The sequence below is a fragment of the Oryctolagus cuniculus genome, chromosome 2 (assembly GCF_051225735.1).
Source record: "Oryctolagus cuniculus isolate XC-2025 breed Fujian yellow rabbit chromosome 2, ASM5122573v1, whole genome shotgun sequence".
NCBI classification, from domain to species: domain Eukaryota; kingdom Metazoa; phylum Chordata; class Mammalia; order Lagomorpha; family Leporidae; genus Oryctolagus; species Oryctolagus cuniculus.
Window position 1 is genome coordinate 59,580,850 of NC_142868.1, and position 21,636 is coordinate 59,602,485.

The 21,636-nt window shown below is 36.2% G+C and overlaps 1 protein-coding gene across 1 annotated transcript in view; it reads left to right on the forward strand.

Moving 5' to 3' along the window:
* The window catches only part of NEIL3 (nei like DNA glycosylase 3), a 61,002-nt gene that overhangs the window by 35,463 nt on the left and 3,903 nt on the right, over window positions 1–21,636 (forward strand). The window contains 4 exon segments of the mRNA XM_008250076.5: window positions 4,788–4,862; window positions 6,433–6,599; window positions 14,851–15,020; window positions 16,375–16,795. Of these exon segments, the coding sequence (XP_008248298.3) occupies window positions 4,788–4,862; window positions 6,433–6,599; window positions 14,851–15,020; window positions 16,375–16,795 (833 nt within the window).

Here is a 21,636-nt window from a genome sequence, read left to right on the forward strand (position 1 = left end):
GAAGCTTCTGAACCAAGACTGTGCAAATCAAAACCAAAATGAGGTTTCACCTCACCCCGGTTAGAATGGCTTTCATACAGAAATCAACAAGCAACAGATGCTAGCAAGGATGTGGGGGAAAAGGCACACTAATCCACTGTTGGTGGAAATGCAAACTAGTAAAGCCACTATGGAAGACAGTTTAGAGATACCTCAGAAATCTAAATATAGCCCTACCATATGACCCAGCCATCCCATTCCTTGGAGTTTACCCAAGAGAAATTAAATTGGCAAATAAAAGAGCTATCTGCACCTCAATTGTTTATTGCAGTTCGGTTCACAATACCTAAGACATGGAATCAACCTAAATGTCCATCAATGGAATACTGGATAAAGAAATTATGGGATATGTACTCTGGAATATTGCACAGTGGAATAAAAAATGAAATCCATTCATTTGCAACAAAATGGAGGAATCTGGAAAACACCATGCTGAGTGAAATAAGCCAGTCCCAAAGGGACAGATATCATATATTCTCCCAGATCTGTGACAACTAACTGAGCACCTTAAAGGCAACCTGTAGAAGTGAAACTGATACTGTGAGAAGTAATGACTATCAGCCCTTGTCAATAGGGTGACTGTTGAGGAAAAACTTTTTTGTATTTTCTTATTCTACTTAATACCATTGGATCTTAGGTGTTTAAATCCAATTGAAAATTGATCTCTGTTAAAAATAAGAGAGGGAGGAGATGTACAGTTTAGCACACATTCCCTCAGACTTACCCCAAAGGGTAAAGCTAAAAATCTGCCTTGGGTATCCAAATCCCATTACATTGGCAGGTACACATTTCCATCTTACTAGTTAAAGTGATCAGTTTATGTATATAACTGATCATAAATATAGGATTAAGTGTCAAAGGGCTAACATAAATAAGGCCAAGTGTCTGCTGTTAACTGATAGAATTAAATACGAGAGAATGATCCAACAGGGGAAGCAGTACACACAGCAGATTCATAGGATGACAAGTGCCCTAAACAGCACTCTGGCCTCAGAATCAGCCCTTAAGGCATTTGGATTTGGCTAAAAAGACCAGGAGAGCATTTAAGGCATGGAAAGCCAAGACACTGTGGCAAAACATGACCTACATGAAAGAGTTCTGTGAGTGAGATCCCGGTGGAAAGACCATCAAATAAGGAGGTACCTTTCTCTGAAGGGAGGCAAGAACTACCACTTTAATTATGGCCTTGTCTAAATAATGTCCGAGTTTGTGGACTCAAGAGGCTTCCATAGCCTTGGCAGCTCATGTTAAGTGCCTTGCGTGATCACTAACATCATAAATAAGAGAGTCAATTGTTAAATCAACAACAGAAGTCACTGTGCACTTGCTCCCCATATAGGATCTCTGTCCTTAATGTGTTGTCCTATGAGAATTAACAGTAAAACTAGTCTTCAAACAGTACTTTATACTTTGTGTGTCTCTGTGGGTGCAAACTGTTGAAATCTTTACTTAGTATAGAGTTTATCTTCTGTATATAAAGATAATTAAAAATGAATCTTAATGAAGAGTGGGATGTGAGAGGGAGTAGGAGGTGGGATGGTTTGGGAGTGGGTGGGCAAGTAAGGGGGGAAGAACTGCTGTAATCCAAAAGTTATACTTCTGAAATTTATATTTATTAAATTAAAGCTTTCTATTAAAAACGAAAGAATGACTCAAAATATGCAAAAATCTTCCATGTTCATCAGTTGGAAGAATTAATATCAAAATGTCCATACTACAGAAAGCAATTACAGATTCAGTGTAATCCAAATCAAAATATCAAGGACTTTCTTCTCAGATCCAGAAAAAGCAATGCTAAAATTCATATGGAAACACAAGAGATCTCAAATAGCTAAATCAATCAAACAGCAAAAACAAAGCTGGAAGATTCATAATACCAGATCTCAAGAAATACTGCAGGGTATTTATAATCAAAACAGCCTTGTACTGACACAAAAATAGGCATGTAGACCAATGAAATGGAATAGAAACCCCAGAAATTAATCCACACATCTACAACCAACTAATTTGACAAAGGAGCTAAAATCAATTTGTGGAGGAAAGGTCAACCTCTTTAATAAATGGTGCTGAGAAAATTGAATCTCTACAAGCAGAAATATATAAAACAATACCCCTTATATACAAAATCAACACAAAATCAACTCAAAGTCATTCAAGGATCTAAATCTATGACCTGATATAATCAAATTACTAGAGTAAAATATCAGGGAAACTCTGCAAGATACTGGCACAAAGATTTCTTGGAATACATCTCAAAACCACAAGCAATAAAAGCAAAAAACAGACTAATGGAATTACATTAAGCAAGTAAGCTTCTGCACTGCAAAGGAAACACTCAACAAAGTGAAGAGGCATCTGACAAAATGGGATAAATATTTGCAAGCTATGCAACTGATAAAAGATGAATATCCAGTATGTATTAAGAGCTCAAGAAATGCAACAACAACAACAAAAAAAATCCAGTAGAAATGGGCAAAGGATACAGATATTTTTCAAAGGATGAAATTCACATGACCAACTGACACATGAAAAAATGCTCAGAATCGCTAGCCATCAGAGAAATGCAAATTAAAATCATGGTGAGGTTTCACCTTGCCAGAGTTAGAATGGCTGTCATCCAGTAATCAAAAAACAATAAATGCTGACAAGGATGTGGGGAAAAAGGTACCCTAATCCACTGTTGGTGGGAATGGAAACTAGTGGAACTACAAGGGTAGATTCCTCAGAAAACAAAATAATTCTTCCATATGACCCATCTGCATACTATGAATTTACCCAGTGGAAATTAAATCAGCATATGAAAGAGTTACTTGTACCCCCATGTTTATTGATGCTCAGTTTCTGATAGCTAAAATATGGAATCAACCCACATGTTCATCAGCTGATGACTGTATAAGGAAAAATGTGATACATGGAATACTACTCAGGCATAATAAAGAATGAAAACTTGCCTTGCAATCAAATGAATGCAACTGGAGACTATTATGCTTAGTAAAATAATCCAGTCTCAAAATGACAAATCTGTTTTTTCTGATAGGTGGCTTTTTTTTTTTTTTTGACAGGCAGGGTGGACAGTGAGAGAGAGAGAGACAGAGAGAAAGTCTTCCTTTGCCGTTGGCTCACCCTCCAATGGCCGCCGCGGCCGGCGCGCTGCGGCCAGCGCACCACGCTGATCTGATGGCAGGAGCCAGGTACTTATCCTGGTCTCCCATGGGGTGCAGGGCCCAAGCTCTTGGGCCATCCTCCACTGCACTCCCTGGCCACAGCAGAGAGCTGGCCTGGAAGAGGGGCAACTGGGACAGAATCCGGCACCCCGACCGGGACTAGAACCCGGTGTGCTGGCACTGCAAGGCGGAGGATTAGCCTAGTGAGCCACAGCACCGGCCCTGATAGGTGGCTTTTAATAAAACATACCAAAAATGTGTAGGAATGAAAGACACTTTGTGATATAATTGTCATTTTTAGCCCTTGTTTATACCCCTGTGGAACTGGCATTTTCCTGCTTTTTACTTGTTGAAGATTATCGTTAGTGGTGATTTAAATCTGTGAATATAGAGCCAATTAAAATTATGTCTTTGCAAAAACTGATGAAAGAAAGAGGGGAGAGGAAGGAAGGCAAGAGTAGTCTGCCTACACTTGCATGAAATATGTTCACTTATTAATAAAAAAGGAAACATGTTTTAGAAGTACAGAAGTTTTAAACTTTAAGCAACTGAAGAAAAAATATGGTACTTTTAGAATGACTTAGGTGGTTTTGGTTTTTAAACTCACTGGTGAAATACCTTCTTACTGTATATGTGGATCTTTATGTGTATGCACACACACATATTCAAACACATCCAGTAAAGATGAGGCATTAGGCAGAAGTTCTTCTGTAATTACCATTGAAAGCACATATGCCAAGTGATAATTTTTGCAAGGGTAACATTAAGATTTATGTTAGGCTTTGTTACAAAAAATATTTCTTAGTAAGCTCCGAGTTCTTCCATCTGTTAATAAGTATTTTGGTTTTCTTAATTTTTTATTTTTATTTAAAATATAATTTTACATATTTGTGGGGTACAGTGTGATGTACAATACTTGTATATGATGTACAATGATGAAATAGCATATCCATTATCTCAAGCATGTTTTGCTTCTTTGTGTGGGGAATATTAAAAATATTTCCTAGCTCCTAGCTATTTTGGAATTTTCAGACAATTATTATTAACTATAGCTGTCCAACTGTTCTAAAGAGCATTAGAAGTAATTCCTCTTATTCTGCTGCCCCTGCCCCATATACATTAACTATCCTTTCTCTATGCCCTCTGGCCAACACACATCCCAGGCAAGTGTTCTGCCATTAGTGTACACAAATGAATTTACCTTGTTAAAGCGTGATGACATTGATAGTCATCTACTCCTGTGCCTATATTTTCCTTCTTATTTATTTATTTATTTATTTAATCTAGCAAGACTTTTCAAGATGGCTCATAGACAATACTGGAACTTTAAAGCTGTCTAATATATGAGTCAATACATATTTCAATTTAGAGTTAAAATTCATAAGTAGGAATATTTCTGTCAAATATTTTATGTCAAAAATAAACTGTTGACCCCAAGTAGATACATGAGGAATAGAATTCTAGAAAACATGAATATATTTTAACTCTATTTACAGTTCTTCTTAACAGAACTGGCAAGAGGTTTTTTTTTTTTTTTACAATAATGAACAAATCATTGTTATAATAATGTTTTTCCATTTCAAGGTTTGTCAGTTAACAGATAAACAGACCCATCACCTTGTGAAAATGGTACGCGATTTCAGCATTCTGTTTTACAAGGTAAAAACACAATTTTTCAACTATGCAAAATGTTAATGGTTTCCATTTCAATTGTACCAAAAATGTTAAAGTTGTATGTAGCCATCTAGTGGTATGAGTACAGAGGTACGATAAGGGAGTATGACATTTATGGATGTAATTAACATCTTGAAATTCTTGGTCATAGGTCAAGTCCAAACTTGTCAAGCTGTAATTATATTAAATTATTTTTGTATTTGTTTATCTTTATACAATTTGGGAAGAACTTTATTAGTGTTTTACTTAGACTCTTGTTCTGGTTTTGGATACATAAAATGTAGCAAGTTTAGAGAGGTAGACCTATTACTTGGGAACAAATAGACCTTAACCCTATCAGGCCTTGCCATTATACTGTCTATGTGGTATGGATGATTTAGATAATGTCATTTGAATTTCTTCATCTACAAAATGGGATAGTAATAGTTCTTTATCTACCACAAAAGCTATTTTAACACTGCAATAAGTTCTTGCTAGCATGTAAATTTTAAAAGTGTATATATTGCATATATAAAGTTCAATAACCACACTTATTTTTTAAGCAAATTATCAAATATCTGTTTTGCTTCCATGATTCATTTTCTATATTCTATATTCTTGGGTTTTTTTTTTTATGTGTTCAAAAAAGCAGGTACTGTAGCATTATTCATTAATTGGCCTGAAGTATTAATAAACTTTGTGCTTTGTATGTCTGTCTGCCTTGAGTAACTATGGCTACTTTTAAATTATATATACTCACTTATTCTTCCAGAGAAGATTACTATGGAAAACTGCCAAATTTTTACTTAGATAAAATTGAGTATGTCAATATTTCCTTAAATTAATGTTAATTGTTTGTGTAATTTTCAGCTCATACAAAGTAAACTGTATCTCTGTTGCTTTAAAATGCTCACACTGCTGTCAACCCAAAAATATTTCCTCTGTAAGAACTTTGATGTATGTGAGGGGAATAAATAAGGCAATGACAGACAATATCAAAATATCTTTTGAAATAGAACTTATATTAAAATGGAACATTTCTCTGCTAGGATGACATTTGAATTTTTATTTTTATTTCTAATGAATGTCTAAGGTTAAAAAAAGAAAAGTCCTTTTTCAGATCAACAAAGAAGATCTTGTTAAATTTTGTATCCTAGAAGCAAGTTTTCTGCCTATTGTAACTGAATGAGCAGCTTAGCTTTAAAGCTAATGCAGTCTTTTTGTTATAGCCACATAATTATATTTAATTAAAAAAAGAATTTTAAAAGCATAAAAGACATTTAAAATATGAACTTTTATATCTCATTTAGATAAGGGGACAAAGCTATGCAAAGAACAATTTTGAATACTAATAAGATAAAATAATGACTTAATTATTTCATACAAATCTAATGCAACACACATTACTGAATATTGTCATACCTTTATGTCTGATGAAAGACAAAATTATACAGACATATGTATAAACATATAAATTCTTAACAGATTATTTTCAGAGATAACTTTTAAGAATATATCTTTGTCTTCTTACAACATTGCTTTACAGATAACATTGTTAATTTGTCTTTTTTTTCAGTGTCTCAAGACAGGATTGGCCATCTCAAAACACTATAAGGTTTACAAGCGTCATAATTGTGGTCAGTGTCACTGCAAAATAACTGTGTGTCGCTTAGGGGAGAATAATAGAATGACATATTTCTGTCCTCATTGTCAAAAAGAAAATCCTCAACTTATTGACATATGGTAAGAGATCTAATTTAAAGTGATACTGTTTGCCTCCATTATCTAACTAAATAGAGTTTGTAAAAAGATGGAATTAAATGTATGAGTTTATGTTGATGCCAAAAAAATACATGAAAAAGTACATTTTATGAAAAAAATGCATGAATTTCAGAATTGCTTTAGCACCAAAATAAATTCATACTTTGAATTCCATTTTTTAAGAACTTTTCAAAGTAGCTTCCTATATGAGACTATAAACTAAAATTACCAGAACAAATATGGACTATATTAAATACTACAAAAATTCTAGTATACTATACAGGGAGTTTTGGAATGCCCTATAAAGAAGGTGTAATTTGAAATTTGCTTTAAAAATTAGATTTTTGGTTAAGTAAAAATGCAAGCATATTAATTCAATAGGAGAATGACCACACACCTTGAGCCATTAATAAGCAAGTCATATTGGAGAAATGATAAGAATACTGGGCAAACCTCACAAAGCCTCTAAGTGGTTGAATAGTGAAAGCTAGTTCTTTTTATTATTATTATTTATTTAAAGATTGATTTATTTGAAAGGCAGAGTGACAGAGTCAAAGAGAGAGAGAGAGAGAGATCTTCCATATTGCTGTTTCAATCCCCAAATGGTTGCAACAGCTAGGGTTGGGTTAGACCAAAGGCAGGAACCACGGACTCCACTGGGCCTGTGGTGGGTGGCAGGATTTCAAGCCCTTGAGCTACCACCTGCTGCTTCCCAGGAATGTTAGCAGGGACCTGGATCAGAAGCAGAGTAGCTGAGACTCAAACCAGACTCAGATAAGAGATGCAGGTGTCCCAAACAGCAGTTTTAACCCACTGTGCCAATCACCTGCTCCAGAAAAAAATTTTAGAGGTAGGATAGAGTCAAATAGTAGTGATCATTAGTTAGTTCTGGGAGTGGTTAATGTCTTTTCTAAATAAGTATACTAAGGACTTTGATTTTTAGCATAGTTAGGAAGGAAAGTGAAAAGACTGAAGACATTTATGAAGAGCCTCATGCTGAGTTACCAGCAAGCAACGGTTACCAGATCTGAGGTCAACACTGAAAATAGTACCTTAAATCAGTTTTTTATATGAAGGTTAATGCAAGAAGCACAAAGCCAAACATTAGAAATGTTCACTTTATGGGCTTGGGAAAGTTGGTATAGAATGGTAAAGATATATCAGTACTGGTTACATGAACTAACAGTAGAATATTCAGAAGAGATGTCTTGGGCACAGAACAGGGTGAGAGATAATAGCGGGAGGGTCATCAGCACAGTACTGAGAGTTGAATCACTTTCTCAGTTCACTGAAAAAGAATAAAGAAATGAACCAAGGTTTAAGCTTCAGGGGATACCCATCACTACAGAGTAGGAGGACAAGTAAGCAAAGGAAACAAAGTGATAGGACTGAGAAATGGGAAGAGAAGCAGGGCATGACTGGGCTGTGGGGAAGTCCAGGAAGAGGGAGGCGGCTTTAGTATCTGTGTAGAGCTGAAAGCACTGGGATGGAGGTGCTGTGCCATGTGGACCCCAGTGTATGTGTTCAGACATACATCTGGAGCTGCTTTTCCTTCTTCTTGTCCCTTTGTTTCATTGTTTGCATTACTCCTTGTCCTGTTCTCAGCTACTTTCTCTAAATCGCTCTGTAGCCCTTTCCCCTCAGCTTCTTTGCCTCATTTTACTGTTATGGAGATCTGAAATATGTTTACATAATTAATTGTATTTATGGTACACGTTTATGGTTTTCTTCCTTTTCATGAACAAGAACTATTTTTCATAGTATTCATACATCAGTGTACATTTATTTGACCAAATGTGTTTAACATACTACCTGGCAGATAGAAGATCGTCAGTATATGTTTACTGAATAGATGATTCAGATGCTGTTTTCTGTGGATTGGTAGCTTTTGAGATACAATTTTTTTATTCTTACAAATCATTAAATAAATGTTGTTTATCATATAATAGGATAATTGCCAAATCCAAAGGTTTTTTTAAACTAGGTTTTAAAGGTTTAAATGTTCCCCAAAAGAGACTTAGGGTTATCTATGAGCTAGGGAAAGCCAAACTACACTGAAAATGTTGTGAGCTTTGTAATCCCTCCTCCTTTCTAACCTAATTGTGTTTTATATATTGGCATTTAACTTAAAACTTTTGAAAAACCAACTACACACTGCAAAATAAATGTATATATAATTTTAAAAGCTTGAAAAGCAGGACTATTTGCCCTTATCTTAATTTTTTTATGACTAAATATTTCCCACTCATTTTCTGGATGAGTGTTTGACCATTTTTTATGTCGATTAAATTTTTCCCCTCTTAATTTAAAGTTAATTCAAATTATGTTGAAAAACCCAGGAGCAATGGTCTAAATCTTTATGGTTCTTCAGTTCCTCAAAACTCATTCAATTCCTTCATGAAGACTTCCCAAAATTTTCCAGTTTTCATTGGTTATCCATATTTTAAATATTTTTATATTTCATATTATACTCTAGCTAACATAATTTATGTATTTATATTTGATTTATTTACTTTATTAGTGTTTTCTGTGTGCTGAGTATTGGGAATTCAAAGATAGAATAGAATATTCTATCCCCCAAAGTGCTCTAGGTCCAATGTAGGGGATAAATGAATAAATAGATAATTAAAACATTTGATGGAGGTTCTGAAATGTTGGTATGATTATACTAACAGCAGTGGAAAATAGTTGAGGGAAGACTCAACCCTACCAAGGAAAGATAAGGAAATCTTTCTCAGAGAAGTGACAGTGGAGCTTAGTGTGAAAGAAAATGGGAGTTCATCAAGGTCAAGAGGTGGGAGAAGGATTTTCTGGAAGAGAAAACAGAAGTGTGCAGGGGAAACTGCTAGTCCGTTTGGAGAACTGCGCCAAGGGCATTTATTTTGTTCATTTAAAAAGACTCGTTCTCTTAAAAAGCATCTAGTTTGGAAATGTGCTGACTATTGGTCACAAGTTAATGAAAATTTGCTGTTTGCAAAGCAATTCTTAAGGCAGGTCCAACCTGGCACAGATTCTTTAGAGGATGGAGCAATTAAAGGGCAAAGGAAAACCTGTGATGGACTAGTATTAACATGATAAGCTTGTTTGGGAAGAGAGTTTGATTGCATAGTTACCATGCTTAAAACGTAGTTTAAAAGGAATTTTTTTGGACTGCAACAAAAGAAAACCAGTTCAACTTATCAAAATCTGAAATGGGGAGGTATGGGTCATGTGATCAAAATGCATATTGGGATCATTAATAGAACCAGTGGGGAAACTATAGGGACTAAAGGCTCTGGGACTGGACCCATGAAAGTGACCTTGCCTGCACTCTCTACAGAGAATAAGTAGAAAGAATAAAGACAGATCACAGCTTCTGTTTAAGCTTCTTATGACAAACCTCATTATAATAAAATCATCCTGGTTTCAGTAGAAGACATAGATTCTGGAGGGTTTCCAGAAATGTTGGTGCTCCAAGAATAAGGATGCAGAGTAGACTGAATGAAATGACAATTAATTAATTTGGAACAGATATTGGGCAGCCACTTGGAAGTTCTATTTATCCAAATTTTATTTAAATGCTACTTTATTTTGTATAAGCTTTTTTTGGTCTTATTCACACTTATGTTGGTACTTTTTAAAAAGAATAATCTGCTTTATTTGGACACAGAAAAGCAGTTGCTTCAACCACAGCAGGGGATAGATAGTGACAGGGAACGTTCATTTTAGATAGAGTGGGCAGATAAAGCCCCTGTGGAGGAGACTGTTGAAAAGATCTGGTGACTTGTTAAGGTCTGGAGGTGGAAGAGAAGTTTTCAAAGATATCCCAGAAATTATGAAGTCTCTGACTTGTTCAGGGAAGAGAAAGAAGGCAAGTGTTGTTGACCAAGGAAGAAGGATGAGAAAAAGAGAGATCCATTATGGCAGGGACCAGAGAACATGCAAAGCCTGCTTGACTGTGAGAAGTTTCCATTTTATCCTAAGTGTAATGGGAAGCCTCTGGTTGGAAGTTTTGTATATGTGCTGCCGAAATGAGCACTGGTTGGAGGTTTTGAGCAGGCATGCAATAACTGGTTTACATTTTAAAATACCACTCTGGCTGACATGGGGAGAACTGACTTTAGAGAGCTGAGAACTTCTGGAAGGTTTTTGAATAGAAGAGTAACCCGGACTGACCAGTGTTTTTGAGGATATTTTGGGCTGCTGTGTGGAAAAGCAATTCTCAGCAATAATGCAGAAGGTAGATAATGGTGATGCGAAACAATGTGGGAATGGTTAAAAAAAGAAAGCATTGAATTTAGGTACTTTCCAACAAGTCAGGATACAGTTATGACCTGAAAAATAGTGCAGGTGATGAGGCAGTCTTGTTTATGAAAAAGAATTTACATTATCAAGAAAAAGTTCAGTCCTAATGTGATTAATTAGAATGAGAAGTTACAACAAATTATAATTTTAACATACCACAATATCGGAAAAAAAGTTCATGCCTAGAACAGCTGTGTAGTTACCTGCATAATTTTTCCATGTTTTGGCTTCATGCTCCTTGATTACCTTGTTAATAGCCACCAACAATATTCTGTTTTTATTACTGATTAGAAAATTGTCATTTAGCTTCACAATTGGCTGTCCATAATGATACATCTCTAACTCCCCTGTTATATTATGCTTAAACATTTCTTCTTGACTGTAAAGAAGCCCTTAGAGCTGTGGTTTTCAAACTTTTCAGGCCTGTGTGCACCAGCATCTCCTGAAGGGCTTGTTAATATACAGATTGCTGAGCCCACCCCCAGTTTCTGACTCAGTAGTTCTGGGAAGGGCCCTGAAAATCTGCATATCTCACAAGTTCCCACATGATGCTGATGCTACTGGTCTGAAGATCTCTGAGAACCCTAGTCTCTTGATCTTCATTTGCTTTACTTTCTGTACCTCTACCAGGCTTTTTGTGATTAGGGGTGGGATGGTGCTTAGTTTTTGTGACCTTGCAGCCAGGGTCCTAATGACCCATGAGGAAGAAATGGAGAAGCATCTCTTGTTCCCTTCCTCCTACTTGAGGTTAAAGACAGAATCTACCTGCTCCTATGGGTATTGAGCAGATTTAAGGTGGTGCTGGCTGCACATAGGCCTTGCCTAGAACCTTAGGACTGCTACAATGGCAGTACTCTCAGCCTCCAGCACGTGGCTAGAGTTATTGCTTCCATTATTCTTTCTCCCCATAGGGAACACATCAAGTGTTAAGTGTCATTAGCTTCATGATAAATTTGCCCCTGCAAGAATCTCTCTAGGATTTTCTAGTGGAGTAAATGTTAAAAGTGAAGGGGGAAAAGTGTTAAAGATGACTTCCAGGTTTTGGCCTGATCCGTGGAGTGCATGCTGATACCATTTACTGAGACAAACTAGTAGCCTTACAGATTGGAGGATCATGAATTTTATTTGCAATAATTTCCTGTAGCTGCTGTGAGAAATGACCACAAACTTAACAGCTTAAAGCAACAGAAATTTATTCACTCAAGTTCTGGATGCCAGAAGTTCAGCATGAGTTTCAGTGAGCCAAAACTAAAGCATGGGCAGGGCTGTGCTCCCTCTGAAGGTTCTTGCAAAGTATCCATCGCCCGCCTCCTCCAGCTTCTGTGGCTGCCCTCATTCCTTGTTTGTGGTCACATCACTCCAATATCTGCCTCTGTAGTCACACTGCCTTCTCTTCTGTGAGTATCACAACTCTCCCTGTCTCTCACAGAAAGATGCTTATAATTGGATTCAAGGAACTCCTGGATAATCTCCCGAGGTCAAGGTACTTAAATTTGTCTGCAAAGACTCTCTTTCATTATAAAGTAATGTTTATAGATCCCTGGTATTGTGACCTGATGTCTTTGAGAGGTTATTATTCATCCTGATACATGTTACATTTGAGATTCCTGTTATGCATCTAAGTGGAGATTAGAAAGAATTTTATTACTGGGTAATTAAGAAATAGAGCAGAAAGAAAACTTCCAAAGCATCCATATGTAACAATAAACATCTTATGATTATTGCAATCTTTAGGACAGAAGAAGATGAAAATAGTGAAAAGTTGCAGCACACTGAAAATCTGAAGGTCATTTATCTTGTGTGTAATTATGAAAATATTACATCATGTTGCCTTTCAGAGTAAGTTAGTAGATGGCAGGGATTAAGTCAGATTAGCAAATTCATAGTCTAGTGTTCCACAGGAACAAGAAATACTGAATGGCATTAAAAGTCAAGGTACATAAAGATAAAAGAACTATATTAAGATGTATCTTATTTTCAGAATTCCTTTCAGTGAATATGGCTATTTATTATTTTACTAGACAAGACTGAATTTTAATAACTGTAAATAACTGTATGGAAGGAGCAAAATGTTGCAGAAGACAAGGCTACCTTTGAAAGTCAAAGAAGGGTCCAGCACTGTGGCATTGAAGGCTAAATCTCCTCTTGCATTGCTGGCATCTCATATGGGCACTGGTTCAAGTCCTGGCAGCTCTGCTTCTGATCCAGCTCCCTGCTAATGCTCCTGGGAAAGCAGTAGAAGATGGCCCAAGTAGTTGGGCCCCTGAACCCATGTAAGAGATCAGGAAGAAGCTCCTAGCTCCTGGCTTCTGCCTGGCCCAGCCCTGGTCATTGCAGCCATTTGGGGAGTGAACCAGCAAATGGAAGATATATCTTTCTCTCTTCCTCCCTCTCGCTCTCTCACTACCTTTCAAAAAAATAAATTAAAAAAGTCAAGGAAATGACTTTCTGAAGTATAAGACACTTAGCTTTTACTGGACAAATGTTTTTCAGTATTAATGTTTGGAATCAAGTAAAGAATCCAGGACACTGCCATGGTTGCTTGACCACAAGATATGCTCTGCAGACCTGTAGCCATGCATTAGGCAGAAGGACTGTGTCAGAATGCAGAGGTGTTTTGTGTAAAATTCAATGATCAGTTAAGAAAAAGAACCATGATTTACATTTGTAGCCAAAAATCAGGGTTGGTTGTATTGTTTGCTTATTAATCTAATAATTATTTATCTAATGATGATTAGATATTAGACATAAAATAGTCTTATATGAAAAGAAATAACACATGATAGATACCTTTTTTCATTATTATAGACCAATTTAGTTGCTGTGATATCTGTATTTATAGCAAATACTTCAGGGAAATTTTAGACCTTCTAGAGTTTTCTTTTTAAGGTACATGAAATCATGTAAACCTTTTCTCCGTCTACTTTCAATGCTCTAAACACAGTTTTTTTTTTTTCCTGATTTCATTGAGTAAACATATTTCAGTTTCACTTTGAAGAGGACCACTTACTTAAAAGTTATTTAGCAAATACTTCCTAGTGGTTATGTCAGATATTTTTGGCTTGTTTGAATACACATACACACAGTGCTGACTACAAATAAAAATTTATGTTATTTATGACTTTAACTGCAATCAGCAGGGCCCAAGTTAAAATGTTTCACTCTAAGGCACAGTTGTAACCTCTAAGCAATAATGATATACAGATATCAGTGGAGTACTAATGGTTCTGTAGTATTTTCTAAAATACTCAAAGTATGAGCAATGGCATATTGGTTGAGACACCACTTAGGATGTCTGCATCTCATGTCAGAATATCTAGAATCAAGTCTCACCTCCACTTTTGATTCTAGCTCCCTGAAAATGCACACAATGAGAGGCATATGATGGCTCAGGTAGCTGGGTCTCTTGCCACCCACATGGGAAACCCAGATTGAGTTCTTGGCTGCTGGTTTCAACCTGGGTCGCCCCAGCTATTTGGGGCATCTGAAAAATAAACCTGCAAATGGGAGATCTCTCTCTCTCTCTCTCTCTCTCTCACTCTCACTCTCTTTCTCTCTCTCTCTCTTTCAAATAAATAAATACTTAATGTGTAAGAACAAGGCAATAAAACAATGATTAATTTTTTAGGATTTATTTATTTGAAAGAGTTACGGAGAGAAAGAGAGAGAGAGGTCTTCCATCCGCTTGTTCACTCCCCAAATGGCCACACAGCAGAGCTGGGCTGATCCAAAGCCAGGTGCTAGGAGTTTCCTCCGGGTCTCCCCCACAGGTACAGGGGCCCAAGGACTTGGACCATCTTACACTGCTTTCTCAGGCCATAGCAGAGAGCTGGATGGGAAGTGGACCAGCTGAGACTCGATCCAGAGCCCAGATGGGATGCCAGCACTACAGGGTTTACCCAGTACGCCACAGTGCTGGCCCTGATTAATTTTTAAAATTATTTTTTAGCAAGCTGCCAACTAGAAATACTGTCGTTGGTTGGAAATCTAGCAGAGAGGATCATCTTATGGACTCTGTGGCTCAGAAATCTGAAGAGCAATGGGTCTGTGTCGCCTGCACACTGATAAATAAGCCCTCTTCTAAAGCATGTGATGCTTGCTTGACCTCAAGGCCTGTTGGTAAGTTTGAATTTTGATTTACAGTTTGTTACATTGCAAATAAATTTAATTATATAAAGTCAGGAATATATCTTGCTCCATTCTCTATTCTGTAACTCAGTAAAATGTTGTCTCTCTTAAAGGTTTATAGGAATTGCCTGCTTTTGCCTGTAAACCATGCTAATGTTTTGTTGGATATTTTTTCAACAGGGAGGCAAAACATGCTTGTGCTAAAACAGTGTGTGCCTTTGTATCTCAAAAAACTGAGATGATCACATCTGTTCTCTACTGTTTCTAATGAATTATTCAATAAAGCTTTGTTTTATGCAGATTTCAGCAACTTTTGAGTTTGTTATTCAGTCCAAGTGTTTCATAAATTGAAAGGGAGGATTTCTGTAAGAATATCTTTGCAGGTGGAATAGAAAACTGCTGATTTTTTTCTCTTCTTTATCCTTCCTACCCCTTGTTATTAAAATCTTTACTCAGACAATTGTACTGATTTCATTGAAATCCTTCAAAATAACTCTTTATAGCTTACAATTTCATGTGTTCAGAGAATGTAAAACCTCAGAGCAAACCTGTGATTAAGAACCATCTCATTGATGCTGTGTCTATTGTGTTCTCAAAGTGTTATTTCTTTCGTCAATTAGAGATGAGAAAGTTCATTCTTGACTTATAGACCCCTACATTGTGTTAACTGTCAATTTGTGTTTTGTTCCCTGGGCCAGAAAGGCGGGCATCACCCCTTACACAGCTTTGCTAATAGCAGAAAGGACTGCAACTCCTATTTCTAGCTCTCCTTCTTCAAGATCATTCAGAGAAAGAGCCCTTGGAAAACCAGTCTTCAGTTTCCACATTTATTGCAGCATTCTGAAATGCCTTTACATGTCTTAATGAACTATTTTCTTGCGATTTTTTTCTGAATATGAAAGACATCAATCTTATCTACAGTTTATAATAGATTATAATATAGATTCCAGAATCCCAGGATACTTTACTGAAACCATGAATTTAATAAATATTATCTTTGTAAATTATCTTATTTTAAATAAGTCTTACACTGTAGGAAAGACCTGCTATTAACAAAACTGATAGGACAAACTTAAAGGCTTAAACATAAGAAAAAGCAAATATAAATCTTTGTTAAAGCCATCATAAGGCCCTATAAGTTGCTAATATTTTGCATTTTAAATAAGACTTCATTTCCTAACCAGAGCATGATTAATGACGACTTGCCAAAGCTAATGTTGTATTATTAATTCTATGTATTAGTTTTACTGCAATAAATTGAATTAACTTTTAATCCAATAAAAGGTATCTCAAATAGTCAATATATTTATAGAAATATTGTAGAATAACTTATTTTTCCTTTCAGATTCACTGTTCAAGAATGAAGAAAACTCTGTTGCCTTTAACAGTTTAGTGAAGTACCCTTGTAATAGCTTTGGAAAGCCACATACAGAACTGAAGATCAACAGGAAAACTGCATTTGGAACTACAACCCTTGTCTTGACTGATCTTAGCAATAAATCCAGTACTTTGGAAAGAACAAAAAGCCCAAACCAGATACTAGATGGGGAATTTCAAAACTTGCCTTCTACTAACATTTCTCTTAGTGAGGCACAGTACCCCTCTAAGGAGAGAACAAACTATGTAGCTCAACCCTCTAACAAAGTAAAGATAGCACCTACAGTCTTCTCTCAATCTAAATTATTCAGTCCTGCACATAAAAAATTGAAAACAACCCACTACTCATCATTAGACCTCCAAAGTTGCAAGCCTGGATTTTCTAACAGGTATGATGCTTCTAACCTTGGTCTTTAGGTATTTGCATTAAGTTTTAAGAGGGTAGAAAACCATCCATTGCTAAAGAAGTTGAATTGATTTCGGTAACATAAATCAATTGCTGAAAAACTGGTATAGTGATTTGCTTCCATTCCCTTTCCATAACTTACAATATTAGAGAGGGGAAGGAAATGAAAAACAGATTTTTCTCCATCTATAAAATGTTTCCTTTTTTCTTTCCATAATAATATGTATAAGTGTAGAGTATTTGAAAGATACTAGAAAGTATAAAGGAAAATATTTAAATTACCCATAATCATATCAGTTATCAATAACCACTGTTAGAAATTTTTATATTTTCTTCAAATGAAAGATATTTCCTTTAAAAGAGAAATTTTCTCATAAATATTTATTAGGTATCCTCTATTTTAAAGAGAGTACTGTGAAATACCTTTTGTGACATTTCTGTTAAAGAACATGGTTCCATCTCATACTACATTGTGGGATGGTGTTCTTTATTTCAACTAAAAACTCCACAAGCATCCATACTACTTTTGCATCTGAAATGTAAAAAAAAAAAAAAAAAGTTATAATTACATCTAATAAATACTACCAAATCAGATATGTTTTGTGGGGCTATTAACCATATGTCTAGAAGAAGGGTCCCAATTGCTGTCACCAGACATGTAGAAATTTATCCTTTTCCTTAGGAAGTATTGGAAACTCCTGAAATATTCTGTTGAGCTGCCTCCCTCAGCTTAGTTTCATCCTTCCCTGTACTTCCTGTCACAACCTCATTTCATGCTTCCACCAAAGAAAGACATTTCTCCACACATTTTTTTTTCCTAAGCTGCTTTTTGTTGTTGTTGTTTTTTCCTTTAAAAAGCAGGCATGCAGCAAATGTTTGGCATAGAGTTAAGATGCTGCATGAGATGCCCACATCCCAGCCCACATCCTACACTGCAGCACTTGGGTTCTACTCCCAGCTCCAATGCCAGTTCCAGCTACCTGCTGGTGTAAACCTTGGGATGCAACAGGTGATAGCTCAAGTGGTTCGGTCCCTGCCACCCATGTGGGAAACCCAGGTAGAGTTACCAGCTCCCAGTGTTGGCCTTTGGCCTGTTCCAGACCAGACTATCGAGAGCATTTGGGGATCAATCTGTGTGTGGGATCTCTCTCTCCCTCTCTCCTCCTTTCCGTCTCAAATAAAATTAATTGAAAAGCAGATGTCACATACCTAGCATTTGTAAATGAAGTGAAGAATATATATATTTTTACTTGATAATGAGAAACAGGGAAGGGTCACTTTGGGTGGAATATAAAATAGTCTCAGGTAGAATTCTCATGGCCAGCTTTTCCTCTCAGTAGGTGGCCTCCACTGAATGGAGAATTGTTATGGGCAATGGGATAAAGGACCACTTAGTGTACACTCCTAGACCACCTTCTGTGAATCGTTACAACTGATTTCATAACAATTCTGATACAGTTTTTGCTCAATACATGCATTTTTCATAATTTCCTGATGATTTATTCTTGGCTGATTTTTCAGAATATTTTGTTCAGAATAATTTATGACAACTAGTTTAACTTCTGTCCCTGAAACAATTTGAATTAAACTGTGGATGTTTAATTTGTAAGTGACTGGAGAAATATACCACCTTTTCACTTAAATCCTAATTAGTGCCTCATGATGACAGTTCATAAAGGAGTTAGTAAAGGGTGCTTTGAGTTGAGAGGCTGTCTTACCCATCAGATAAAATCACTTTTGAATAGCTTTTTTGTTCTGCGGCTCAAGTGGGAAGAAGTGATTGTCTTAAACTATTGTGGCATTTGTTGTACCCAGATGAAATATCTTGGCATATTTTTATTTCCTGAGTGCTTTATAGAAAATCTCATACAATTTAACCAATGAATTAGGGATTTTAAAAAAACATTAATGTAACCTTAAATTTAAGTGATTTCTTCGTAAGTCATTAGTAATAGGATCATATGATTAATCACAGTGCACAGCATAACATGGAGAGGCTGCAGCGTGTGTATGTGTTGAATATAAGAACACCAGGACTGGGACTCCACAATCAATCAAGATCAACTAGCAGAATAAATGTCAAGTGATGAAATAAATTCACCCAGCAGCCCTTCTGCACCCAGCTACTTTACAAGGAATAAATTGTAAATTACTGTCATTTATTTCATTTTTCTCCTTGTCTAGCAGCTACTGTGTTCATCTTGTGGACAAGATGCTTAGTAGAAGCCTACAATATAATACTACTAAAGCAGGTAGCCCACTCAGAATTTATAGCCAGTTTATTTGTTGTTTAATAACTATAGGGTAATTAATTAGACTGTTGTTCTCTTAATTACTGATCTCATCACCACAAGATGCATGCTATGATATGACATATTTCCAGACCAATATTTAGATATTCTTGAATGTCATACAGCTACTGAATACTAAATTGGATGAATGAACCAACTTTCAAGTAGTCCAGAAGGACTATTGAAAACAAGTTTCAGTCTTTAATCCAGTTATTGTAAACACAAACACAGTGATATATTTTCAGAGAAAGCATGCACTTTGGGTTGAAATTTTTCTTGAGTTGATGCAAAGCCTCATATAGAAGACTGAAGTGACACAAAAACTCTTCAACATTGTCTCATGTCTGCTGCCATGAGGTATGCTAAGCGTCTGCCTCTAGTCACCGGTGCAAGTACTTACACCTTCTGCTTGTTTCAGGGCCACCTTTTGGAGTTTTCAGTCCCTAATGATTTCAGAACTATCTGGGTCATCCAGGATGGGTCATTAACTTCCTGCTTATTTCATTTTTTAAAGATTTATTTATTTGACAGGCAATATGACAGGGAGAAAGGGAAAGATAGAGATCTTCCACCAACTGGTTCACTCCCCAAATGACTGCTGTGGGACTGGGCTAGACAGAAGCCAGGAGCCTGGGACTCCATTCAGGTCCCCTACATAGGTGGCAGAGGCCCAAGTAGATGGGCCGTCTTCTGCCACTTTCCCAGGCACGTGAGCAGGGAGCCAGATTGGAAGCAGAGCAGCTGGGACTCAAACCGGCACACTGATATGGGATGCCAACGTCACAGGCACCAGCTTAGCCACTGCAGTTCGTTTTAATCCTTGAGATATTCCTAGATGACAACATAAACATTCATGGAGGCTTATTAATTAAAAGATTTCAGGCAACATTTTTATTATATGGCATCACCCTATCTGCAAAATAAGTTAAACTGTTATGAATTGATTATTGAAAAAATATTCACTTTAAAATTACAAACCTGTGCTTGGGAATGTCTTTGTATCTTCATGATAGTATTTATCTGATTGCCGTGCAATTTCATTTCTTTATTAATAAGTATTTGTTGAGAACCTCTTATCTCTTAAGCATTGTTTTTGTCTCTAATGACTTGTCTTTCAGCAGGCTACAGCCAAGTCCGGCCTGACACCGGTTTGTACAAATAAAAATTTCCCCACTTAGGTATTTTTGATGGCTGTTTTTCATGCTGCAAACAACAGAATGAAGTAGTTGTGGCTGAAACCATTAGACACATAAGCCTAAAATGTGTGTTATCTGAAAGGTTTACCAACCCCGTTGATTATAGGGATTTACCAAGCCCTGATCTATAATAGTTCATTTATAACCCAGTATTATATATACACAATGGTGGTCCTAACCATCAACATAAGTAAAGATACTCTGTAAGCTAAATTTGCCTCACGAAATGCTGTCCAATATTTTAGAAAGTTTTCAAATAATGATTGAAACAAACAGAAGCCAAAATATCCTCAACTGATCAGGATAATGTTTTAATTATTCTGGATAATGTTTTCTATTATAAAATTTAGATTAGGCTATGCATATTTAGAGCTGATGTGATCACAGGAGGCCTCAGTATCTTAGTTTCTTTAACTCACTCGGTGCTTCCCAACTTAATGTGCATAAAAATCACTTGGGACTCTTGTTAACATTCAGACTCTAATTCTGTAGCAATCTGGAGCAAGGGCGGATAATTCTGTAATTTTAATGAGCTCTCAGGTGATGTTAATGCTCCTAGAAAGTGGACGACACTCTGAGTACCAAAGATAAGAGATTTTTTGAATATTGATTTCTTTATACCAAAGAAGAAACTGAATGGAAGACACAATTGAACTAAAAGAAGACATTGGGGACTTTCCTTTTCTCCTTAATCCACCTTTGTCCCTCTTCCCAGAAAAGCATTAATAGTGAACAGTTTTAACCTCTCTTGGGTATGTGGAACCCTGGAGATGGGTTAGACAACATTGAACTGGTTGTTATCTAAAACAATTACCCTTAAGATAATATATGAAACTGTATTTTTATGTGTGCATAGTTTCAAGTAGTAACACATTTAATTGTTTCTATTATTATTAAATTATTTCTCCTACTTTAATATTTAAAATAACACTATAAGCCACTTCCATTTTGAAATCTCTTGACTTTACCTAGATATTTAGCTTACCTAGAATTTGAAGTTTTAACACTGCCTCCTTTGCTGCAGTCTGGTGAAATGGAAGGTTGTGGAAAAAAAAGTGCTTTGCTTCTCAGCCTTCCTCTTTCTGATTTGATAATACCCACAGTTCTAAAATACAAGCCACCACCCCTACCCTGAAAAAGGTACCAAGAAAAAAGTTGCTGGTGAAAAGTATAATTATAATGCTTTCATTAGCAATGCCTACAGCTGCTCTGATTTTACAAATGGCTGCTGTATGAAAAGCTTCAAAACCTGCACTCAGAATATTTGGGGCCATACAAATGATTTCAGAGCAGTATATTTAAGCATCTGTTTTATAAAGGAGTTTAAGCCAATTTAG